The following is a 21,765-nucleotide window of genomic DNA, read 5'->3' on the forward strand; positions in this document are numbered from 1 at the left end:
GTGTGCATATCTTCTCTGATTTTTTTTTTAATAAAGGGGGGAATAAATGCCACAGAGCAGAGCAGAATAAGACACCTTGCACTCACACTTCAGCCCTACAGAAAGTCACTGTAGTAATATTAGCATCGTTTCAAAGGATTACTACAATAATGATTTTTCGTTCAAATCCCACCCAGAGGAGCTCCACCGTGCACACACCGCTGCATGTTACCATGATGTGGATTTGCCAGCTGGCCTTTGCGCCACTCCCTCCACATCCCCACCGACCCCACTGGTTGGACCGCTGCACCGTCAGTCCGGCGGGTGACGCCTCTCCACCCGAGCCCGCTTCTCCCCCTCCTCCCCCCGCAGCAGGTTGGGTTGAGCGGTCGGCTAGGGGACCGTGGACAGCTCCCGTCTGAGGAGCAGAGTAACGCAGGAGGAGGAGAGGGCTGGATATGGGGGAGCCACCGCACAGGCCCGTACGATCGAGATAAAAACACTTTTTTTTTTTTTTTAATGTGCGCCTACCGGGGAAAGTACACAAAGACACCGAGCTGGAGAGGCCTTAGGAGGACGAGTAAACACCCGAGGAAGTGAAGGGAAAGGGGGAACACGGCTACTGACCCATCCCGGCGCATCAGGGGAGAAGCAGCGAGAGAAAGGAGGAGAAGAAGGAGACATAATTCCGCTCGACCTGATGGACTGAGAGGACAGATGAATGAAGACTGCCTACACTAACGCCTATAGATGCCTGGCCAAGGACCTGGACGCGTATGCCATGAACACGGACATGACAATGGACAGCATTGGCAGCCTGCATGGCGGGGTGGCCGTGAGCTCCGTGGTCCCTGACGCGGAGCTGATGAGCGGCCACAGCCCGCATCACGGCCGCGGGAGCTCGTCGGGGGGACACGGGGCGGCGGCGGCAGCGGCGGCCACCCTGCGGATACACCAGGACCTGGCCGCCGCCGCCGCGTCATCCCGCTCGGCCATGGTGTCCGGCATGGCCACGATCCTGGACGGCAGCGGGGAGTACCGGCCGGAGCTGTCCCTGCCGCTGCACCACGCCATGAGCGTCCCCTGCGACACGTCCTCTCCCGGGATGGGGATGAGCGGCACCTACACCACGTTAACCCCGCTGCAGCCGCTGCCCCCCATCTCCACCGTGTCGGACAAGTTTCACCACCATCACCACCACCACCAGCGGCTCTCCGGGAACGTGAGCGGGAGCTTCACCCTGATGCGGGACGAGCGGGGGCTGCCGGGCATGAACAACCTCTACAGCCCCTACCACAAGGACCACATGTCCGGGATGGGTCAGAGCCTTTCCCCGGTGCTGGGGAACGGTCTGGGGTCCATACACAACACCCAGCAGGGTCTCCACAATTACGGCACCACGACGCACGGAGGCCACGACAAGATGCTCAACTTTGAAGCGCACCACACCGCCTCCATGCTGGCCAGAGGGGACCACCACCAGCACCGAGGCCTCGGCGGCCACACGGCCGGGATGATGCCGCACCTGAACGGGATGCATCACCCGGGGCACCCGGCCGTGTCCTCCGCGGGCCACCACCCCCACCCCCACCTCCAGTCTCCATCCCACGGGCCCGTGTTGGCTTCCACCCGGGAAAGACCGCCCTCCTCCTCGGGGACGCAGGGGGTGAACAGCTCGGGGCAGCTTGAGGAGATCAACACCAAGGAGGTTGCGCAGAGGATCACGGCGGAGCTCAAGAGGTACAGCATCCCCCAGGCCATCTTCGCCCAGAGGGTGCTGTGCCGCTCCCAGGGGACCCTGTCGGACCTCCTGAGGAACCCCAAACCATGGAGTAAACTAAAGTCAGGCCGGGAGACCTTCAGGAGGATGTGGAAGTGGCTGCAGGAGCCCGAGTTTCAGAGGATGTCGGCCCTCAGACTGGCAGGTAGGAGCCGAAAAACACGCTGCTGTTTGGGTTTATTTTGTGCGTCTTGACGCGAAGAGGAATTTAAATTGGGAAAAAAATCCCTAATTTCACTTTTTTTCTTTACTTCTGGCTTTGTTTTGGTGTTTCCTCGTGGCTCACCTTCTGCACAGCACTCCAATTTAGATGAATGAAATTTATTTAGAATCACTGGTGTTATGATTACCATTATTGATCAATAACAAAAAGGGATCGATGGGAAATGACAAGGTCACGGGATTTCCCTCCAACAGTCGCCTCTCTGTGCACAGTGCACTAACCTAGATTTTATTTTCCTGTCCCTGCACGTCAGCGGGAAAACACTTCACTCTGACTGTACATCGGTCAATAATTTGCTTAAGTTTTACCCAAATTAAGACTTCATAAGAAGAAAAGAGAAAGAGGTTTTGCTTTCATTAAAAAAAATCTTAACATTTGGAAAACTTACGCAAAATGTACGAAATAATCCATCAATTATATGCGTCAAAGTAACCTTCAGGCTTAATAAAATTAAAGGGTGAACATGCTTATCTCAGTGCTATTCAGTGGCATCATGCTTTTTTGGGGTGACAGGGACACTGTTATCCAGCTGTTGATTTTATTTTCCTTTCCTGCATGTTAGTGGGAAAACACTTCATGATTTGTTCTAAATTTTACTTAAATTAAGACTTTATCGTAATAAAAGACAAAGGCCGATAAGGGCAGTGCTTTTGTTTAAAAAAAATCTTAAACGTTTGAAAAGATGCACAAAATGTAGGAAATAACTCCTCACTTTTATGCATTACAGTAACCTGTTCAGACATGCGTATTCTCTGTATCTTTCAGTAGCACCATGCTTTTACTCTGTTACTCAGCTGGTGATTTTTATTTTCCTTTCCTGCATTTTAGTGGAAAAACACTTCACTTTAACTAAATAAATCTAAATTTTACCCAAAATAAGACTGAATATTAAAGAAAGAGAAAGACAGAAAAGGGCAGCACTTCCATTTTAAAATAACTGTTAATATTTGGCACAAAATTTAAGAAATAATTCTCTGATTATTGGCCTATGTGTTAAAGTCAATTGTTTCAGCTTATTTAAATAAAGGGGTGAACATGTTTATTCTCAGTGTTATTCAGTGGCATCATGCTTTTTTTGCTGACTGGGACTCTGTTGCTCAGCTGTTGATTTTATTTCCCTTTCCTGCATGTTATTGGAAAAATACGTCAGTTAAACTTAATATTAGTTATTAATTCTGCTAGTAGTCATATTTATACCCAGCATTAATACCCATATTAAGACCTAAGGAGAAGAAGAGCAAAGGGCAGTGCTTTCATTTTAAAATTATTCTCAACATTTGCAAATTCTACACAAAATTTAAGGAAATATTTCATCCATCAAACACATTAAAGTTAACTTTTAATTAAATCAAGGGTGAAGTGGTTATTCTTAGTGTTATTTAGCGGTGTGATGCTTTTATTTCGGTGACAGGGACTCTGTTTTTTGGCTGATTTTTTGCTGCCATCATTAACCTGTTAGAGGCTTACTGTATTCTTAAGGCATTAGCAGGGAGAGAGGTGTGAGAAAGCAGGCGGAGCGGCTCAGAAAGAGGATTTGTGTTTGATTACGAGGAGCTCCGAGTGATCACAAGGCTGTGACATAAACATGAAGGTTTGGAGCATCAGTGGGTCTGGTGCCCCCTCTAGTGAGGAAGCTGGTTTCTGTCCCAACAACACGCCTCTATTGTCTGCAGGGGACAGCAGCAGCAGCAGAGCCACTTAAACCGGATCAGGTGGCTTTAAGGAGCAGGAGTTTATTCTGTCCAGTTTCTATTATCTATTGTAACAAGAGCAGAGCTTAATGCTGCTGTGAGGTGTCTGGGGTGATGTTTAACTGAAGTGTTTTTATGCATTTTTTAATTCTTTAAGACAAAAATGACATGCAGAGAGAGCATGTTTGAGTTTTACTTGGTATTCTGTAAAGGAAAAAAAATAACCACCTGCATTATTGTTGGAGTTTAAATTAATTGGCTAAAAAGATTTAGTGGGTTTATTTGGGATTTTTGTATTGAGTTTTTGTAAATTAGCATAAAGAAAACATGAGTTCAGTTCAATTTAACATGCCAGTTTTCGCAATTCAGTTTCTTTCTTTCTTTTTTTTAGGATGTAAACAACTAAAAGAATCAAAAAAAGCAGATATACTAGGTAGCACAGATAATAAAAACATGAGGAGAAGGTGATCGTGTGTGTATGTAGGAAAGAGAGGAATGTTTGGCTAATTGTTGCTAAAACAGTTCATATATTTAAGTTTCTGGAATTAAAATGGATATTGTCGCTTTCTTGTGAAAATCATGTATTTCCAAAACTTTTCAGGAGCCAAGATAAACATGAGCTTTATAAATCTTTTGACATTTTTTAACAGAAGAAATGTTGGGTTTTTAGACCTTTCTTAGCCCATAAATTAACATTTGACAATTCAGTTTATCTCCAAAAAAAGAAAAAAAATCGAAATCATCACATGCAGATGTTCAACTGACAGCGAAAAATGTTATTTGCTCTATCTCATAAATACATAAGATGTATGAGGTCTATTAATTCAATTACTTAGAGGTAGTCAATAATAACATTTGTAACACATACATTTTAGTTATTCACGAATGACACAGAGGAGAGAGGTTTTGGGATATTTTGAAATAACAATTTACAGGCCTCAAAATTATTTTCCAGTTTAAAATCAGTTTGCTTCACTATCATTATTTTATGTACTTTGTTTCGGTACAGTTTACTGGGATTAGTATTTAACATGCACTGGCTTTTAACAACAGAGCATCAATATACACAACTCTCCATACTCCTATCTTTAGGCAAATGGCATGAAAAACAAAGAAATATGTATAAAATTGTATAAATGTGACATTTATTAGAGCCTCACAACATTTTATGTGTTTTCAGAACTAAATTAATTTGTAGCTGTCAGAAACTCTAAAAACAGAAAAAAGGTTTAAAAAAATGTATCTGGACAAAAAAAATGTACAGATTAGATACAGGTGAAACTAGATTCGACTGTGTGGCAATGCTGGTATAAATAGTATACGTTTTGTCAAAGAACATCTGAAAGTATGTAAAATGAGAAAACTTTATTATAATCATCATCCAGTAAAAAACAATGATTTTGTAACAATGTTTTTAGCTTAAATGAAAGACTTAATGTTCCCTTATGAGTTGAGAACATTCTTGTACTTCATTTGCTGAAAAAACCCTTTAAAACTGGATTCTTTTATTTATTTAATTTTAATTTAATTTTATGTTTTAAGGGAAAAAAAATAAAGATTTTTTATTGCCATGAAGCTTAAAATAAAGCAGTTTTTTCTAATATTATGGCAAGTTTACATTATGGAGATATGCAGTTTTTTATTTGACAGTAATTTGCTTTAAATAATAATGTTACAGTAACTGAGTATTATTCCACTTATTTATTCATTCATTCAACATATGAACATGACATATCTAAATGATATATATAAATACTTAAATAAAGTTTCTAATAAGTTTTTTACTTATTAGAAAAAACTGTGTATCCTACCAATGTTAAAAATGGAGGGTAATTATGCTTTAATTCAAATGACAATGATTCTATAATAACAGGAGAATTGCCTAATTTCTCAGCTTTAATGCTGCCATTGTATTTCATAAAGTATCATTCATTTTTGTATCAAGATAAAACAACTAGCATCACAGCCTCACAAATAAAAAGATCAAAGTAAGAAGAAAAACTATATACAAATAACAATTAAGCGAAAGCACATGCAATATTTTCCAATATTTGAGTAAATTTGGGTTAATTAAATTTATTTTTACATGCAAAAATTTTATTTTGCAAAGAATTGAATACTAAATATACTACTGCAATATCTTTGCATAGGGACTTTTAAAATATTACCCAAATAACTAATAACTATAAATCGATACATTTAATGAACTCCTGGTGTCTTTGATTGCATTCAGTATAACTATAACTAATAATTATATTTAAATGTGTGTCTCCTTTATTCCCTAAAATAATAATAGCTCCAGTGAATAAAACAAATATTTTCAGCAATAATATATATCATATATTACTATTATTCCTGAAACAATATTTTTCCTAACAAAATATCCACAATAACTTTATTTCCTATCATATCTTTCTATTTTTCCTACATTATACCTTAATGATTGCAGTGTGTTTGTGGTGTTTTGGTGAGTTTATGGAGACCTTGCTGTATCCTAAAGTCATATATCTGCCTTGGTTTCATCTGACACGTCCTAATGTGCTGTCTGATATTTGGTGGCTGCATCATATTACAGTGTTTGCTCGTTATTTCTGCTCCGTATCCTTCTGAATTGTTCAGAGGTTTTCTGTGGTTGTCTCTGTGGTGTAAATGTAACATGGTTTCAAGTGGCTGAACAGTCTTTCCTGGATGGAGTCTAAGAAGGAATAATGAGTCCAAATAAGTGGTGTTTTCTTTTTCCCCCCAATTAATGGAGATCACAGCATGGACAGCTGATTCTCCCAAAAACATTGATTGGAGTTTTGCATTTAATTAGCCTAGATTCAGTGAGTGGATTTGGTCCGGCTCATATTTTAAGCGTGTGCACATGCTAACGTGGGTGAGGTTATCTCTGCAGGGTTTGACTGTTATTTCATCAGGAGGGGGTTGTTTGATTATTTTGAGGTGTTTGACGGTAAATGTCAGTGTGAAATGACATGAGTGACGGCGGGTGGAGGGTGGAGCTGCAGGAGAGCCGGGGGAGCGTTCATGTTACGCCGTGTTGGCCTGTGTGTTGTAAAACGTCAGCGTGCAGAAACACAGTGAACAGCTTCGTACTCATACTGCTGTCTGATGGAGCTGCACTCATCTGCTCTCACTCTCATTAGGAAAAATACTCGCTGGCTGCTGTATGATTTCTTTTTTAAAAGCCCAAATATCCACCGATCAAACCTGAATTCATTATTAGAGTTTGGGTAACTAGAACTTTTTGATAGGCTTCTAGTTCCAGTAGTAAATGATACTGTGACAATTCCTCATATGAAGCAATAAACACATTTTTCTACAAAAATGTTTCATTTAAGTAAGTAAACTTTAAGCTAGTCACCAGTTTAAGAGTCGAGAGTTTTGTTGTTTGGATGCTACAAAGAAAATGTGCTGTATTTTATTGATCAGATTATTTAAACCACACTTTGACAGCTGTTTCTGCACCAGTGCGTTCCCTTTTAACTTATGAATGTATTTGACTGCTCTGTGTTGGTTTCAGCTGGAGGTTTTGCTCGTTCTTTGTGATGCGTGATGGTTGTATTTGTCTGCTTGTATTTATTTTGTAATGATGTTTTTTGCTGCCCTCTTGGCCAAGTCGCCCTTGAAAAAGGTATTTTATATCGAAATGAGTCTTTTACCTGGTTAAATAAATGATATATATTGTTATTAATGCAAAAAAATAACTTTTCTAACCAACTAAGTCACTCTGCATGGACAGCAAGAAATGCTTACAATCCAATATCATATAACAAATTATTTGTAGGCAAAAAAATTAATATGCAATCAATTAATACAAAGTTTCAGACTATCAACCAAACATTTACTCTCCTCTGCTATGTTTCCTCTGCTATGTAACTTTCTAAGTTGTTGGGACTTGAAGAGGCGTTCTCTATTTCCAATTATTCTGACACCAATTTATTGCAACATAAAGCCAGGAGCTACAGCCTGAGCTAACCTTAGGTCAATTAAAAATAAGAGATAATAACGTGTCACTTTACAAAATGTTATAGACACTTATCAAGTATATTTTGTCAAAGACAAATACACAATCACGCCATTATCCAGAGGAACAAATCCTGTGTGTGTGATTAAGGATGTTTTTAGCTTAGCTTAGCATAAAGACTGGAAATGGTGGGAAAAATGACTCAAACATGACTGCACATATTCAGTGGACCACATACCCAGTAAGTGAACCCAAAAGCTAGAAACGTTTTTCTTGTATGCACCAGGTGAGTTATTCTGATTGGACTGAGTATGCGCCGCCTTATGGTTCATTATAATACATCCATGCTAATAAGATATTACTATATGTGATCAAAGAGCTCCAAACTCTGTTTCTCACAATGAGAAGTTCTGCGTAATATGGCTTTAGAATAATATCACAATATTTTTAGGTTATATCGTGATACACAGTATTTATTTCAATAGTTTTAAATCTCCTCTAAACTAATGTAAACTACTAAAATGCAAAATTATTAAATAAAATTTTTAAAAATTACAGTTAGGTAGCTGATGCCATAAAATAAAGTTACATACTGTTATAATAATGTTTAGTAAAACACTATTAAATACACTTAAGTATGAAGTTAAATAAAGTACTTTTATGGTAAAGTTGAGTATAAGTTTCCAGCTCCTCCGTGTTTATTGGTTTTTGGTGACGTGCATGGTGTAGACGCCCCCTCAGCCACGCGGACGGACACAAAGCCTCATCAAACGACATTAACGAAATAAACAATATAACATAATATGAGACTATTTTTTTATCCTCAGATGATATATTTCATCATACGCACAGCATTCGAACAAAGCCTGTTTTGGCTAACTTCCCAAAAAAGACTAAACCCACCTCCCAGCTGACTACAGGATTTGTGACTATAAGCCTACAAAAAACTAATTTTAAGACAGTCTTAGAGTAGTTTTTCTCTTTTGATTGAGCAAAGAGTTTCTGCTTCCAGTATTTGTGCTAATCATGTAAATCAGACAGCTTTAACGCTGTTGGAGTCACGGCGCTTCCACGTTAATATATTTTTAGGTAAGAAGAGAAAATGGATTGTTTTCTGTCTTCCAGCTCGTCTCTGGAACTGTAATTGGCGTCCCGTGGTTTCACAGACAGCGGGTCAATATTGTCCAGGTTGCACATCAAAAACATGCTAACACATCTGTTTTTTGTGGAAAAAAAAAAAATTAGTTGCCCTTTTTCTAAGCCAGGCATTACTTCTCTCTATGGTGACTTTAAAATGGTTGTACGAACAGAAGGAGCCTCAATTCCTTCATCAACAACGCTACAAGCAACCAATAGAGCTGAGGTCAAAGGTCAGAGCTGCAACACTCAGACAATAGATGGAGCAAATATTCCCCTGACCCCGAGATGAGCAGAGAGGAGAGAGAGGAGGCGCAGCATGCAGGGGGAGGAAGAGATGTGAAGGCAAGGAGAAACGCTATTTTCTTTTGCTGTTACAGTACCAACGTTCATGTTCTGCACATTCACAACAAACAAATCCATGAGTATAAAAATCATGTGGTGAATTTCTCTCTTGGTTCTTTAAATTTACTTTTTTCCTTCTAAATCTACTAGATCATCAAAAACTCAAATAGTGCCTCTTTTGTTTAAGTCATTTTTTAAACACAAATGCCAAATTAAACCTTGAGAATGTATTTTTTCTTCTACTAAATTCAATTATTTGTGGGTTTGAATTGTCACTTAGACAATACAAGATATTAGATTGAGCTTCAGGAAACTGAAAGGCTGTTTTAACTGTTTTGAGTATCATAATGGCCGATCGATTAAACATTTAAAAGCTGAAACATCACTGTTTTTGTGCTGTCAGACGTCTTTCACGGGTATTTAATCTCTGAACCCTGAGCAAATTGGTTTCTTTTGAAAACACGGTGGGGGAAAGGCAATGAGCAACTTTGCTGGAAAATGTCCTACAAATTGCAAGACAATAGTAGATTTGGGGGAAAAGTTGGAAAATTACCATTAAAGTTATGTTTCAGAATAATAGCTTTTTTTGAGCATGTTTTCAAGTAATTTCTTTTTTTTGTTTTTCCTTCCCTCATGCTTGTGCAATTTTCAGGTTATTTTTCTGGTAATTCTTTTTTCATTTTTTGCTAAATTTTGGGTTAGTTGCTCATTGCCCTCTTCCCATGTTTTTGTAAGAAATCAAGTTAAAAAGTTCAGGTTTTAAAGAGTTAATTAGCAATGAAAATGATCATTAGTTGAAGGTCTACTCTAAGAGTTATTTATATACATTCAAAGAGTGATTCATAGTAAAAGTATTTAGCACATACCATTAAAGACATAAATAATTATTTAGAGTTTTATCACACAAGGTAGAAACATTAAACCAGTCAGGGCGTTATAGAAAGAATCAAGGATGCCTGCAAGAAAATTTTAAGCATGAAATACTCAATTTTGTGCATTGTGATGATTTTTATGCAACAATTACGCATCAGCGTTATGCATCAGTTCATGGTGTGAAATTCTTCAAATTTGTCAAAATTAAAGTCCTCTGGTACTTTCATGTTTTTATTTAGGGGAACAAATATAAATGGTCTAAACATTGAGGGAGACATGCCCGATGCGTCCCCCTTGAAATCTATACCAATAGGCAGAATTAACAATGACCATTTTCCAATAATTGCCCACTAGTTGCATCAATGAAAACTAGCACCAAAATCTGCACCAAAATCTCAAAAAGTCAACAAACGTGCATGAGTTGGACGTAGTTGTACATGTTGTAAGTCGACTTGCTGAAATACTATTGCATCAACATTTTTGCAAAAAACATTAAGTTACCTAATCCTAGAAAGCATTATCACAGCCTCTGTGTTGACTTCTGATGTCCATGGTGGGACAAATCCATCAGACACTGCTGACTGCTCGGAGCAAAACCAGAACATGCCCTGCAGCTTGTTCATCATTTTGAAATAACACGTTCAACTATCACACATGGGTGTTATGTTTGGGTGATTTTTGCCAACCAAGGACTCAATGCATTGTTGAACGCTCCCTTTCAGCATTTCTATGTTATTGTTTTAGAAAGTCTTGTTTAAGTCCACATAAATCCACATTCTTTTAGCCATTTAGTCTCAGTTCAGTGTTGCCAAAGTAGGTTTTAAACAACAACATTGTCAGCAAAAAAAAAATGGCATTGGTTTCTGCAAACCATAGATTTGCACATTATTAGAGTCAGGATTAGTAGAAACTACATTTTAACAGTAGTGCATGTGTGGTGAAGTTTAGGCACAAAACTACTGGGTTATGGTTAGTAAAAGATCGTGATTTGACAAAAATTTCCAATTTTGCGGGCACAATCCCAGCTGGAAGAGCAGCAATGTCTCAGTAAAAAAAGCCTGCTTTTTGTGCCATTGTCCCTGCTGGAAAAACTGACAGGTCACCACAAAACACCCACAAATGGAGCCTAAAAAGCCCCATGGAAAAATAAAGACAGGTCGCTATAAAACACCCATGTTTGGAGCCTAAAAAGCTGCTGGAGAACACAGACAGGTTGCTACAAAACACTGTTTGGAGCCTAATAAGTAGCTGGAAAAACACAGACTTCTCATGACAAAACACTCACGTTTGGAGCATGAAAATCAGATGCTTGCTATAAAACACCTATATTTGGACACTTTAAAAACACATACAGGTTGCTACAAAATACTAATATTTGGAGCCTAATAAGTAGCTGGAAAAACAGACGCTGTCGCTACAAAAAAAAAACAACATGTTTGAAGCTTAAAAAGTCGCTAAAACAGACAGATTACAAAACACCTTTGTTTTAGAGCCTAGAAAGCTGATGAACAAACAGTAATAGTTCTCCAAAATAACAAACAGTTTTGTTGTTTTTTGTTGTTTGTTTTGTTGTTTTTGGTGTCAAACAGTGGTTAGAGGTCTGCAGTTGCCTCCTTTAATTCATCACTTTAGAAATGTTGATATGACACGTATGAAATGCGGACATGTATCATATCTGTGGTTGGCAGAAATGTACAATTCCAAAATTTTCTTCTAGCAACCGAGCAGTTTTACAAGCTTTTCAATATAACTGTAAAAATTCAGCATTTTGAAAAATGCCAACAAATGATATGCACATTACTAAACAGTATACTATGATAAAAGAGGCACAAATCTCTGTCTAAATGTTTCTCTGGAGTGTTTCCTCTGTGCCTCCTTCTCCTCCCTTCACTGTGAATCTTTGTCTTTCTTTCGCCATCTCTGTCCTCTCTCTCTCTCTCTCTCTCTCTCTCTCTCTCTCTCCCTTTTGGGGGGAGGTATTATGTGATCGTCGGGGGAATTGAACACAAGAGCAGAGGCAGCAGCGGCCCGATGAATTATTGATGGGAATCTCGGCGTGACCCGCCTCGGTCTGCTCACTTCACTTCTTCTTCACCTCGCAGCCGGGTTAACCAGGCAAAATGGAGGGAGCGAGAGAGAGAGAGAGAGAGAGAGGGAGAGAGAGGGAGAGAGGGAGAGTGAGGAGGAGTCCATTGTTTGGTTGGAGGATGCTGCCTGCCTATGACTCCAAGTGAATTATGGATGAAAAGGCAACGATGCTCAAATCAGTGTTAGAAGAGAATAGCTCTTAGAGGAGCCATAGTCAGCACAAACGAAAAAACACACGAGAGAAGTACTCTAATAGTCGACGTGGTTAATTCAGTATAATGTATACTTTAAAAGCACTAATTCCAACAGTACACCAACAGAGTCATGTCATACTCATTTTAACACAAATACTGTTCTCACTGACATCAATTCAAACACTTCTACGCTGCCGTTTTTTGAAAATCGACCCTTACTAAAGATGTTTCACATTAAAAGCCTCCCGAAGATGGATTATGCAATTTTCATGGGGTTTGTTGACCTCCGGAGAATCTAGAAAAACACCAGACTTCTCCGATAATGTCCTGTCAGTCACAGAACAGAACGAGACCACTTAGAGTCAAATTGTGCTGAAAATCTGAATGACTGAACCTAAATATTTTCCATTTTACGCATCCTGCTGCAAGCAGACACAGTGCATTATTTATGAGCCGGACCCTGCTTTATGACACAGATTACCAGCAGTTACTCTGTGTGCGTGCACGCGCGCGTGTGTGTGTGCGTGCGTGTGTGTGTGTGTGCGTGCGTGCGTGTGTGTGTGTTTGGCTTTTCAGTTTCAGACTGTGGGAATACAGTTTGTGTCCGTTTTCAGGGTTTCTGCTCCGACCTCCTGCATATTCACAGGCAGCTATTGATCTGTAATAATGGATTTCGGGCTGCTGAGAGGAGACTTTTGATGTTTGTTTGTGTGTCAGCGTGAGAAGATTTGACAGACACCGTTATCTCTGTCCTATTCTGTCGATAGCAGTTTTTGAGGCTGGAAAAGTGAGACGTGATGACTAAGTGTGTTTACAGGTTTTGTGGAGTGCATCTGCAAATGTGAAAATAGCTGCATAAGAAAATCAGTGGCTAGTAGTATCCTAACAGACCTAAATCTCTGACTCAACTCGTGTTTTTTTGGAAGAATGTCCTTTATTTTATAATTTAGGTGTTAGGAAATGTTGCTACATTTTAGTCAGTGAACAACAATATAAAAATAATGAATCTGTATGTGGCTATCATATCTGCATCAGGAAAAAATATATATGTTTATGTGAAAGCAAATGATATTAGAAGCATTCTGGTTTCCGTTTCCAATAATTATTGACCAATCACGTTTGAGCGGGCTTTGGTTGCATGCAGGTAAACAGTCCGTTTCGAGCAAAGAGGAATGCATCGATTGGCTATCATCTATTGATGATTGGGCTTTTTACAAACTTTTTAAAAATGTATCTGCCTTCATATGCAGATCAATGAAAATATAACTATTGAATCTACGTAATTTACTTTTTAATCAAGTTGGCATTTCCACTGGTGCTCCTGCCACCAAATGTGGGTATTTTTGACAACACATTGCAGCATTTCCACTCGTGTTTGTGCTACTGTACGCGTTATTTTTGCCACCCATGGCTGTGTTTCCAGCAGCAATTGTGCCACTTAACATAGGTGTTTATAACAACACATCTTGGCAATTTTGTGACAATAAATGTGGGTATTTAAAACCAAAATATGCTATTTTCCTCAACATACTACACATTTAACACAGCCCTGTTAGGTTTCAACATATCCGCTACATAAAAATGTACAAATGTAACATATCCGTGGTTTACAGAAACGGAAAATTCAAACATTTATTCTCCCAGTTGGGTTTGGATACCACACACTGAAGTTTGTAAATGACAAATTAAACTCCAAAGATTTATTCTGTCACTTTTGTACAGTTGAGAGAGTCTGATTTAAATAAAAGATGGTAAAATAGCAACCGAGAATGAGACTTCCTGACTTTGAGTCACGAGTATGTGTCAACCTCCAAAAACACGCGATCATACTTTTCCCATAATGTCTGCTAATGAAAAATCAATTGCCATCACTATGACATCATCGGGCTTACCTAAAAGAGCCAACTGTAATATCCTAATACAGCTGAGCACTTTCAGCAAACATCACTCAAACTCAAGTCAATAGTGCATGTGTTGGGGACTATTTTCAGCGGCGTACTAATATACAACTCAGTAGTGATCTACAAGGTTTAATAAGGTAATTCTTTATATTACGAAACAGCAGCTTGAGGATTCAGCTGATGGCTGAGAAAAAAGAAAAATTACTTATGTTCATTGTCTTTTGGGTGGACTTATTGGAAATGTAGTCTTTAATTGGAGAAAGACGAGTTTTAAACAAAGCGGCTGTGGTAAGATATGACCACTAATGCGCTGCATTCAGAATGCATCGGGGGAAAATGATGTGAAAAAACTGATACGGTCCTTTAAGCATGATTCAAAATTGTGCTGCTGTCCTCCTTGCTGCTTCTTACCTGTGTGTGTGTGTGTGTGTGTGTGTGTGTAGCTCTCAGTGATTGTGCTGTGTGTATTCTCTATGCGCTCCGCCTCGATGAGCTCAGAGTCCAGGTGTCACGTTTGATTTGACCGGCGTAATAAAGCGGCGACAGGACCATTTTCTCCCCTGAACCCGAGCCGCTCAGTTGGCCCCTGCAACACTTCTACCTCTCCAACAACCACCGTCCCGCCGTAATTGGTGCGGACAGACTTAACAAAAAATCACTACGCTATTCCTCTGATTTTCTTATTGGACGCTACAGTGAAGGTTGCTAAGAGGCTGAGCACACGGGGCTGAAGTTTGGAGTTTACAGATTTGATCAGGAGCTTGGTGCTTTGCTGAATGAATATGATGCAGTTTTTTTTCAATGAATAACATAAAGGCTGAAACCTTCATTTTGTTGCTTTGGTCACGTCAAAACTTCTCTAGTCTCCTCACCTGCAATCCTTATCTGCATACGTCATCTGATTTATCTGGATGCTGCCCTGCAGCAGAGTCAGATGAGGAGCCTGCTAGCACCAGCGTCAGCTCAGCTACCCTTATGTTGCGTATTCAGGGCTTGAAAATTAACAACCGCCCACCTGCCAAATGTGGGTAACAGAGGCACTCTCACCAGCCACTTTGGCAGGTGGCATCGTTTAACCCTTTGAAACCTGAGCAAACTAGCTTTACTTAAATGTCTAGAAAACTATATTTATAATTGTCATAATTACATATTTTAAAGTATGTAGCAATATTATTACATTTTTTGAACTCATTTCCTTGTTTGTTTTACTCTCTTTTACTTTTTGCTAATTTTCAGGCAATTTTCTTGGCATTTTCTCCAAATTTCTTGCTAATTTTTGGGTCATTTCTTGTTAAAAAATTATTTTCTAAATTACTTATATCTTGCAGATTGGTAGAACATTTCTTAGTTCTTCACTGTCTTTTAATTCTTATAAAATTAAATAAACCATTTTGCTTTGGGTTCAAAGGTTTAAATACCTAAAGAAAAGTGACGACGATACAGGTTTAATAGGATTAATATATATTTTTAATTATAGTCTTCTCTAAAGGCATCTTCAGATTTGCAATCTGACATGTAAAACACCTCAGCAGTTGGTAAGAAGAGGAATTAAATATCTGTCTGTGTCAAAACTCAGCCATCCTATCTGTGACCACGATACCGTGATTTTTCTCCACGAACCATAAAAACATTGGCACCCTATGTCCAGTATTTGGTGGTTGAGCCAGAAGAGTAGGTATAGGTAGGTCCTTAGACCGCTTATTCAAGCATCAAGTCACTGAATTTCAATTAACCGCGTCCTTGTTAATTTACACTTTTACTCTGATTAACTAAATTTATCTGCGTACACCACAGATCAAACACCTGTCTGTCTTTACATGGAGTTTTGCTGTTATTTATTGCTTGTTATTTTTGACTAAAATTATTTTGATAACAGCAAGAAACATTTAATGTGAGACAAATTCACATAAAGAGACGTGGTTTTCTGTTAATTCACATATGTGTGATATGTTCAGGACCCTCCTGACTTGTCATTGACGCATGTCAAGAGGCTTTTATCGTGTAAACAATAAAACATGTTCAGGTTTGTTCGACAGCGTATGTTTGCTCACAGTGTCTCAGGTCCAATCAATACCAGAGACTGGTGGCAATTTAGGTCAGACCTGACCCAGAACGGAGGCCTTGTTTCGGTCGTTCTGGGTTTAAAGGAGACGAGTAGAGCACAGCCTGATAAATTGTTTACAATATGTCACAAACATTATGTGGGGTAAATGTATTGATGTTTATATGAGGCACAAAGAGCACCTTTAAACAGACCGAGCCGACAGAACGTCACTCCCCAATCCCATTAATTCCTCTCTGTCGCTGCTCGTTTGTTCCCTTTGGTTTTTATGTCTTCTTCCTTTTGAATTCGCTCACTCTTTCTGTCTTTGCGCTCTCGTTTCCCTGACCCCTCTCGTTGTCCCTCCCTCCCTCAGGTTCATTAGTATTGGTGTCACAGCGCTGCTGAAATAACTCTGTCCGGAGGCGTAATGAACGACGACAGGCGGGACGGACCCGTCAGGCTGCCGGAGGGTTTATAGTGAAAGACAAACAGTGTTTTTAAAAAAAAGAAAAAAGAGGGGGGAAATAAACACAAGGTCTGGTTTGACCTTGTGTCTGACCAGAAACCTGCATTTACCTCTGAGGACAAACAAATACAGAAATAAAAAAATACATTAAAATTCTATTGGTATGATTTTGATTGATATTCCTATGTTGGTATAATTTTATCATTGTTAGTTTTGACATATAGAATCAGCAATAATTAGACAATTTAATATAAAATACAAAATTTAAATCAATAATAATCAAAATGGCAATTATTATTTTTTATGAATGAAAAAGAATATCATATGGAGATGGGGAAAAAAATTATGTTTAAAATTAAGATTATTCTATATATTAATGATGATAATAATTGTTATTATATATCGAAAACATTCACAGAAATCAATTATATTTAATTTAGCATTACAAAAATAAATACAATTATATAAAAAAAATTAATTAATCAAGACTTAATAAAATGTAAAGAATTATCAAATTTTATGGGGATAAAAAAAAGATTAGATATATTTTTACCTTTTACAAATCCATTATTATTGTTGTCATTTTTATTATTAAGCTCAAAAAACATTACATGTTATTATTAATATATAATATTAATAACATAATATGTGTTATTATTATGTTTATTATTATTTTCATCATATTTCACAAATTACAAACCAAACACTATTTAAATCCGTCTTACTTTTATCTGCTCTGTGATGTGTGTGTTTGCGGCTGCAGCTGACGGCCCTCTCTATGTAAATGTGCTGATGTGTATCTATAACGGATCAATACTCTGCTGGTCAGATACTGAGACCGAACACAAACAAGGAAGTGGACGCACATTCTGTTTGTTGTCCTTCCTGCTCCTGTCCCTGCTCATGTTGGTGTTTTCTGTTATTTTGGTTTCTGTCCCTCTGTTGTCTGGGAGTCGGTGTGTTTTTCTGTGTGTGTGTGTGTGTGTCTGTGTGTGTGTGAAACAGCAGTTTTGGGCTCCACTGTGCGTGCGGATGGATGATGTGGATCGATGGCTGTAATCCCGAGCAGATTAAAAGAGCATTAATACTGGCAACGATAACGTAAACGGTGCGGACCCAGATCTCCATTGATCTGCAGGAACCTGATCCAGACCAGTTCCTGGAAGAGGTGGGGGAGGGGGGTAGACGGAGACAGAGGGGGAGAGAGAGAGAGCTGATTTTATACAACAGAGAGACAAAAGGAGAAAAGAGAAGCTGCATCTAACTGGGTCATGATGATAAACATCCGCTTTTATGAGCAATAATACCATTCCCCCCGTTTAGGGTTTTTGGGGGAGTTTTTAGTCGATGTGAGGGTCTAAGGACAGAGGGATGTCGTATGCTGTAAAGTCCTTTGAGTCAAATTGTGATTTGCAATAATGGGCTTTATAGATAAAATTGAATTAAATTGTTATATTTAAACTAATAACTCGGTAACTGAAAGGTACCAGTTTTATCTATAAAGGACACAAATTATCCTGCAACTCAACCGCATCACCAGAGAAAACGTTGGACAATTGTAAAAAAAATCCTGATTTTCTCTCTCAAATATCTGCACATGGCAACGCTAAGGTCAGATTGTAATTTTTTATTTATTTATATATATTTTTTAGTAAACATTATCTCTCTATCTACCAGACCGTCTCTTGTCTATGTGTTGGGAAAGTGGTAAAATGTTTGGTTCATTGTTGGTTTCCGCGTGTAAACTGAGCATTCGGGGCCACCGTACCAGTCATTTCCTCGATGTGCGAGGCCGTACGTCACCTTGTTGAGTTTTAAAAGTGTGATATGTTCATTTTAGTTTGTTGAAGAGATGTTTTTGAAACATCAATTCCGGTCTCACAGAATATGATGCAGTTCTATCAGAGCAGGGATTTTAGGGGCGGATGGTGTAATACAGCTAATAGCTTCCTCTGTTTGAAAAGTTGAGCTTGATAGAACAGATTTGAGCTTATTTATTTCATCCTTGCGAGCGGTCTGCTGAGTGTGATTATTTCATTACATTGAACAGATTTCCCTGCAAAATTAAATTCCTGTGGACCAGGCGTTTCCACAGAACATCCTTTTGTTTTTACATGTCAACAGCTTTGTAATTATGCTCTACCGGACTTAAATTTTGATAAGTATTTGATGATGTCTACAACACGACAAGAATATTGACAACAAATCTCTATTCATTATGCCCTGATGTGTAAAGAAGAGATAATCTAGGCGACTGTGTTCAGACAGAAAACCAAAATTGCATCGCAAAAGCCATTTCGATGCATTAGATGTTTTTTTTTTTGTTTAACAATGTTAAACATGTTAAATTGTTATGTTTAATTTTATGAAGCAACTACTCCTTCTAGGATGATTTATGATGTCTTATGACTCATTAACAAACACTTTCTCGCTGAGCAAACACACAACATAATTTGGTGTTAATTTGTCACTGTATGTTTCTGTAAAGCACGGAAATGTTACATTTGCACGTTATTTTGTAGCAGATCCAATCAAACTTTGTTACATTTAACTGTGGTTAGGTATGGGCACAAAAACAACTTGGTTATTGTTGGAAAAAGGTCATGTTTTGGCTTAAAATACCTGTTTTTTGTCCTGAAAAAGCAGCAATGCCTCTGCGAAAAATGACTTTTTTGTGTGGCACTTTCTCTGCTGGGAAAAACTGCAACAATGCACCTTAAAAACTGCAGTTGGTGCCTAAAAAGCTGCTGGAAACACAGCAATGACTCACCAAATCACAAGCATTTTTGTTGTTTGCTGGTTTCAGTGGTCTGCAGCTTGAGAAACATTAACATGATGCATATGAAACACGCAAATTTAGGGTATTTTTGGACTGCAGAAACTACATTTAAGAGTCGAGCGAGCTCAAACGAGTTCCACTGGATAAATCTTAAATAAACAAAACAAAAAGATTAAAAGTGACCTTAAACCAACTCCAACTGTGTAAAATTCCTGTTAAAATGTTCATCTGAAAACATGATTGAATGTTTCCGTTTTTCAGATCTTCTCTGAATGATTTACGAGTTTCTTTAGCTCACAAACACACTTTGTGTTTTTTTGTTGACTTTTTGTCTTATCTTTGGTACTGCTTGTCCTGATTAAATCCAACCTTTTTTTTTGTTTAAACTAAGATAACAGTTTGACGGTCAGATTGGTCTTATTTCCCCCTCTCACTCACCTCCTGCAGATTTGGTGGTAAAAGCATTAAAAGCAGCCGGTGTGATGTGTATCAGACAGATGGGTTTGAAGGGAATCCTCCTCGATTTGATTGTGCCAACATAACTGGATTCATTAAGCTGAATCTGTCTGTTATTGGATTATGTTTCATATTGGATGGATGGCATCCAATTGTAGATATTACAGCCTTTAATGGAGACAGCTTCAGCAGAACGGAGAGGAAGAAAACATGTCGGAGAAAAATACTAGATAGAAAAAATAAAGTTAATAATTCCTAACAGCAGAGAAAGAAAACCCAAATATTAACTATGGACATAAAAGAAGTAAAAAAAAAATAAAACTGGGTAAGAAAAAGGGTATAAAAAAGTATTACAGTACAGTATAGTATAGCCAAAAGTATATGGACAATCTCAGTCTTCTGTGTCTGAGCTTCTTTTTATCTCTCGGAGCAGGAAATCGGATCAACTCGTATCACTTGCCGCTGATCGTTTGGAGACAAACACAGCGGTGAGCGGTTTGCCAGGATGTCCGTTTATAGCTGCCCAGCCTCCTTCTGATCAATCACCGATTACAATACAATCTATTGATCAGAGAATATTATCTTTGTTTCCCATGTTTGTTCACTGTTGGCGCTGTGAGCTGTGAGACTGAGCGGCGATGGCTTCGGGCTGCCAAAAAACACCACTGATAAGAAAAAGGTACTGAGAGGCCGGTTAACTCATCACTTATTAGTCTGTCACTGTGTGTGTGTGTGTGTGTGTGTGTGTGTGTGTGTGTGTGTTTTGATGTCCAAACAGAGCTTCCCTCTGACTTATCCTCACTGTCAACATTCAGCAGGTTAAAGGTTTGTGAACATTCAGATTTTTTTTTTTTTTTTTTACCTTTGCTTTTGACACCAAACTTTTATTTCCCTGTTTTGTTTAGTTTTTTAATTCAAACCATTTTCAGTTCTTTTAAATTTGCTGGGATTTTACTTCTGTTTCTACTTTGGAAATCCACCATAGATGTCAAAAGAGAACTAGGTACAGCATAATCGGCACGCTGCATTCCTTACTATAAAAATTGCTCGAGGTGCATTAAAGTTGGACTTCCTAGGTTTGAAATCACCCAAATCTTCTTCATCTATGGGCCGAAAAAGCAAGTGCACTAGAGTCCCCTGCTGACTGAGAGCCTAATTTCTGGTTTAGATCTCTACTAACTTGAACTGGGTGATTTAACCATGCAACTCTTTTAAATTTTCAAAAAATTATCAGACTGAATTCATCAAATTCTTATATTGAAACAAATCATTTCAAGGTGGTTGTGATGCAAAATGTCAGTGTAATTCTATGAGAAAAAGCCTTTTTTGACCCCATGACATAACCCAGTTGCCACAAAAAACTAAGATGGATACAAAAATAACAACAATGTTATGATTGCATGTTATTATGCAGCAGATATGTTGGAAAGTTATGTTTCAATGACTGTGGTTAACTAGTGGTTAGACTTAGGCACAAAAACCACTCGGTTTGGGTTGGGAAAAGATGTTTTGGCATAAAATACCTGGTTTAAAAAGCCACTGGAAACTGATGCCTCAATTTTTTTTTTTTTTTAAGCCATGGAAAATATGCCGGCTAAAATGCAGCAATGTCTTTTTTATTTTCAGTATATTTTTTTATTTATTAATATTTTTTACTTTATAGGTACAATGGGCAGAAAAACAAACAAAAAAAGAGCAAGGTACAAGGTAGATTTATTTGTCATTTTTCTTAAATGTGGTTTAGGAAGAAATGAAATTAAAGTTGACCCTAAATCCTGCTACATGTTTTTGGTGTCGAGGAGGAGTTTGAGGAGTCTCACACGAAGCAAACAAATAAACAAA

General features: G+C 38.4%; 1 protein-coding gene across 1 annotated transcript in view; it reads left to right on the forward strand.

The window, feature by feature from the left end:
• The first annotated feature begins 436 nt into the window (after nt 1-436).
• The window catches only part of onecut2 (one cut homeobox 2), a 35,250-nt gene continuing 13,921 nt past the window's right edge, over nt 437-21,765 (forward strand). Inside the window, exon 1 of the mRNA XM_042509089.1 lies at nt 437-1,904. Within this exon, the coding sequence (XP_042365023.1) occupies nt 701-1,904 (1,204 nt within the window). The 5' untranslated portion in view covers nt 437-700. The remainder of the gene's footprint in view (nt 1,905-21,765) is intronic.

The sequence above is a fragment of the Plectropomus leopardus genome, chromosome 20 (assembly GCF_008729295.1).
Source record: "Plectropomus leopardus isolate mb chromosome 20, YSFRI_Pleo_2.0, whole genome shotgun sequence".
Lineage (NCBI taxonomy): Eukaryota > Metazoa > Chordata > Actinopteri > Perciformes > Serranidae > Plectropomus > Plectropomus leopardus.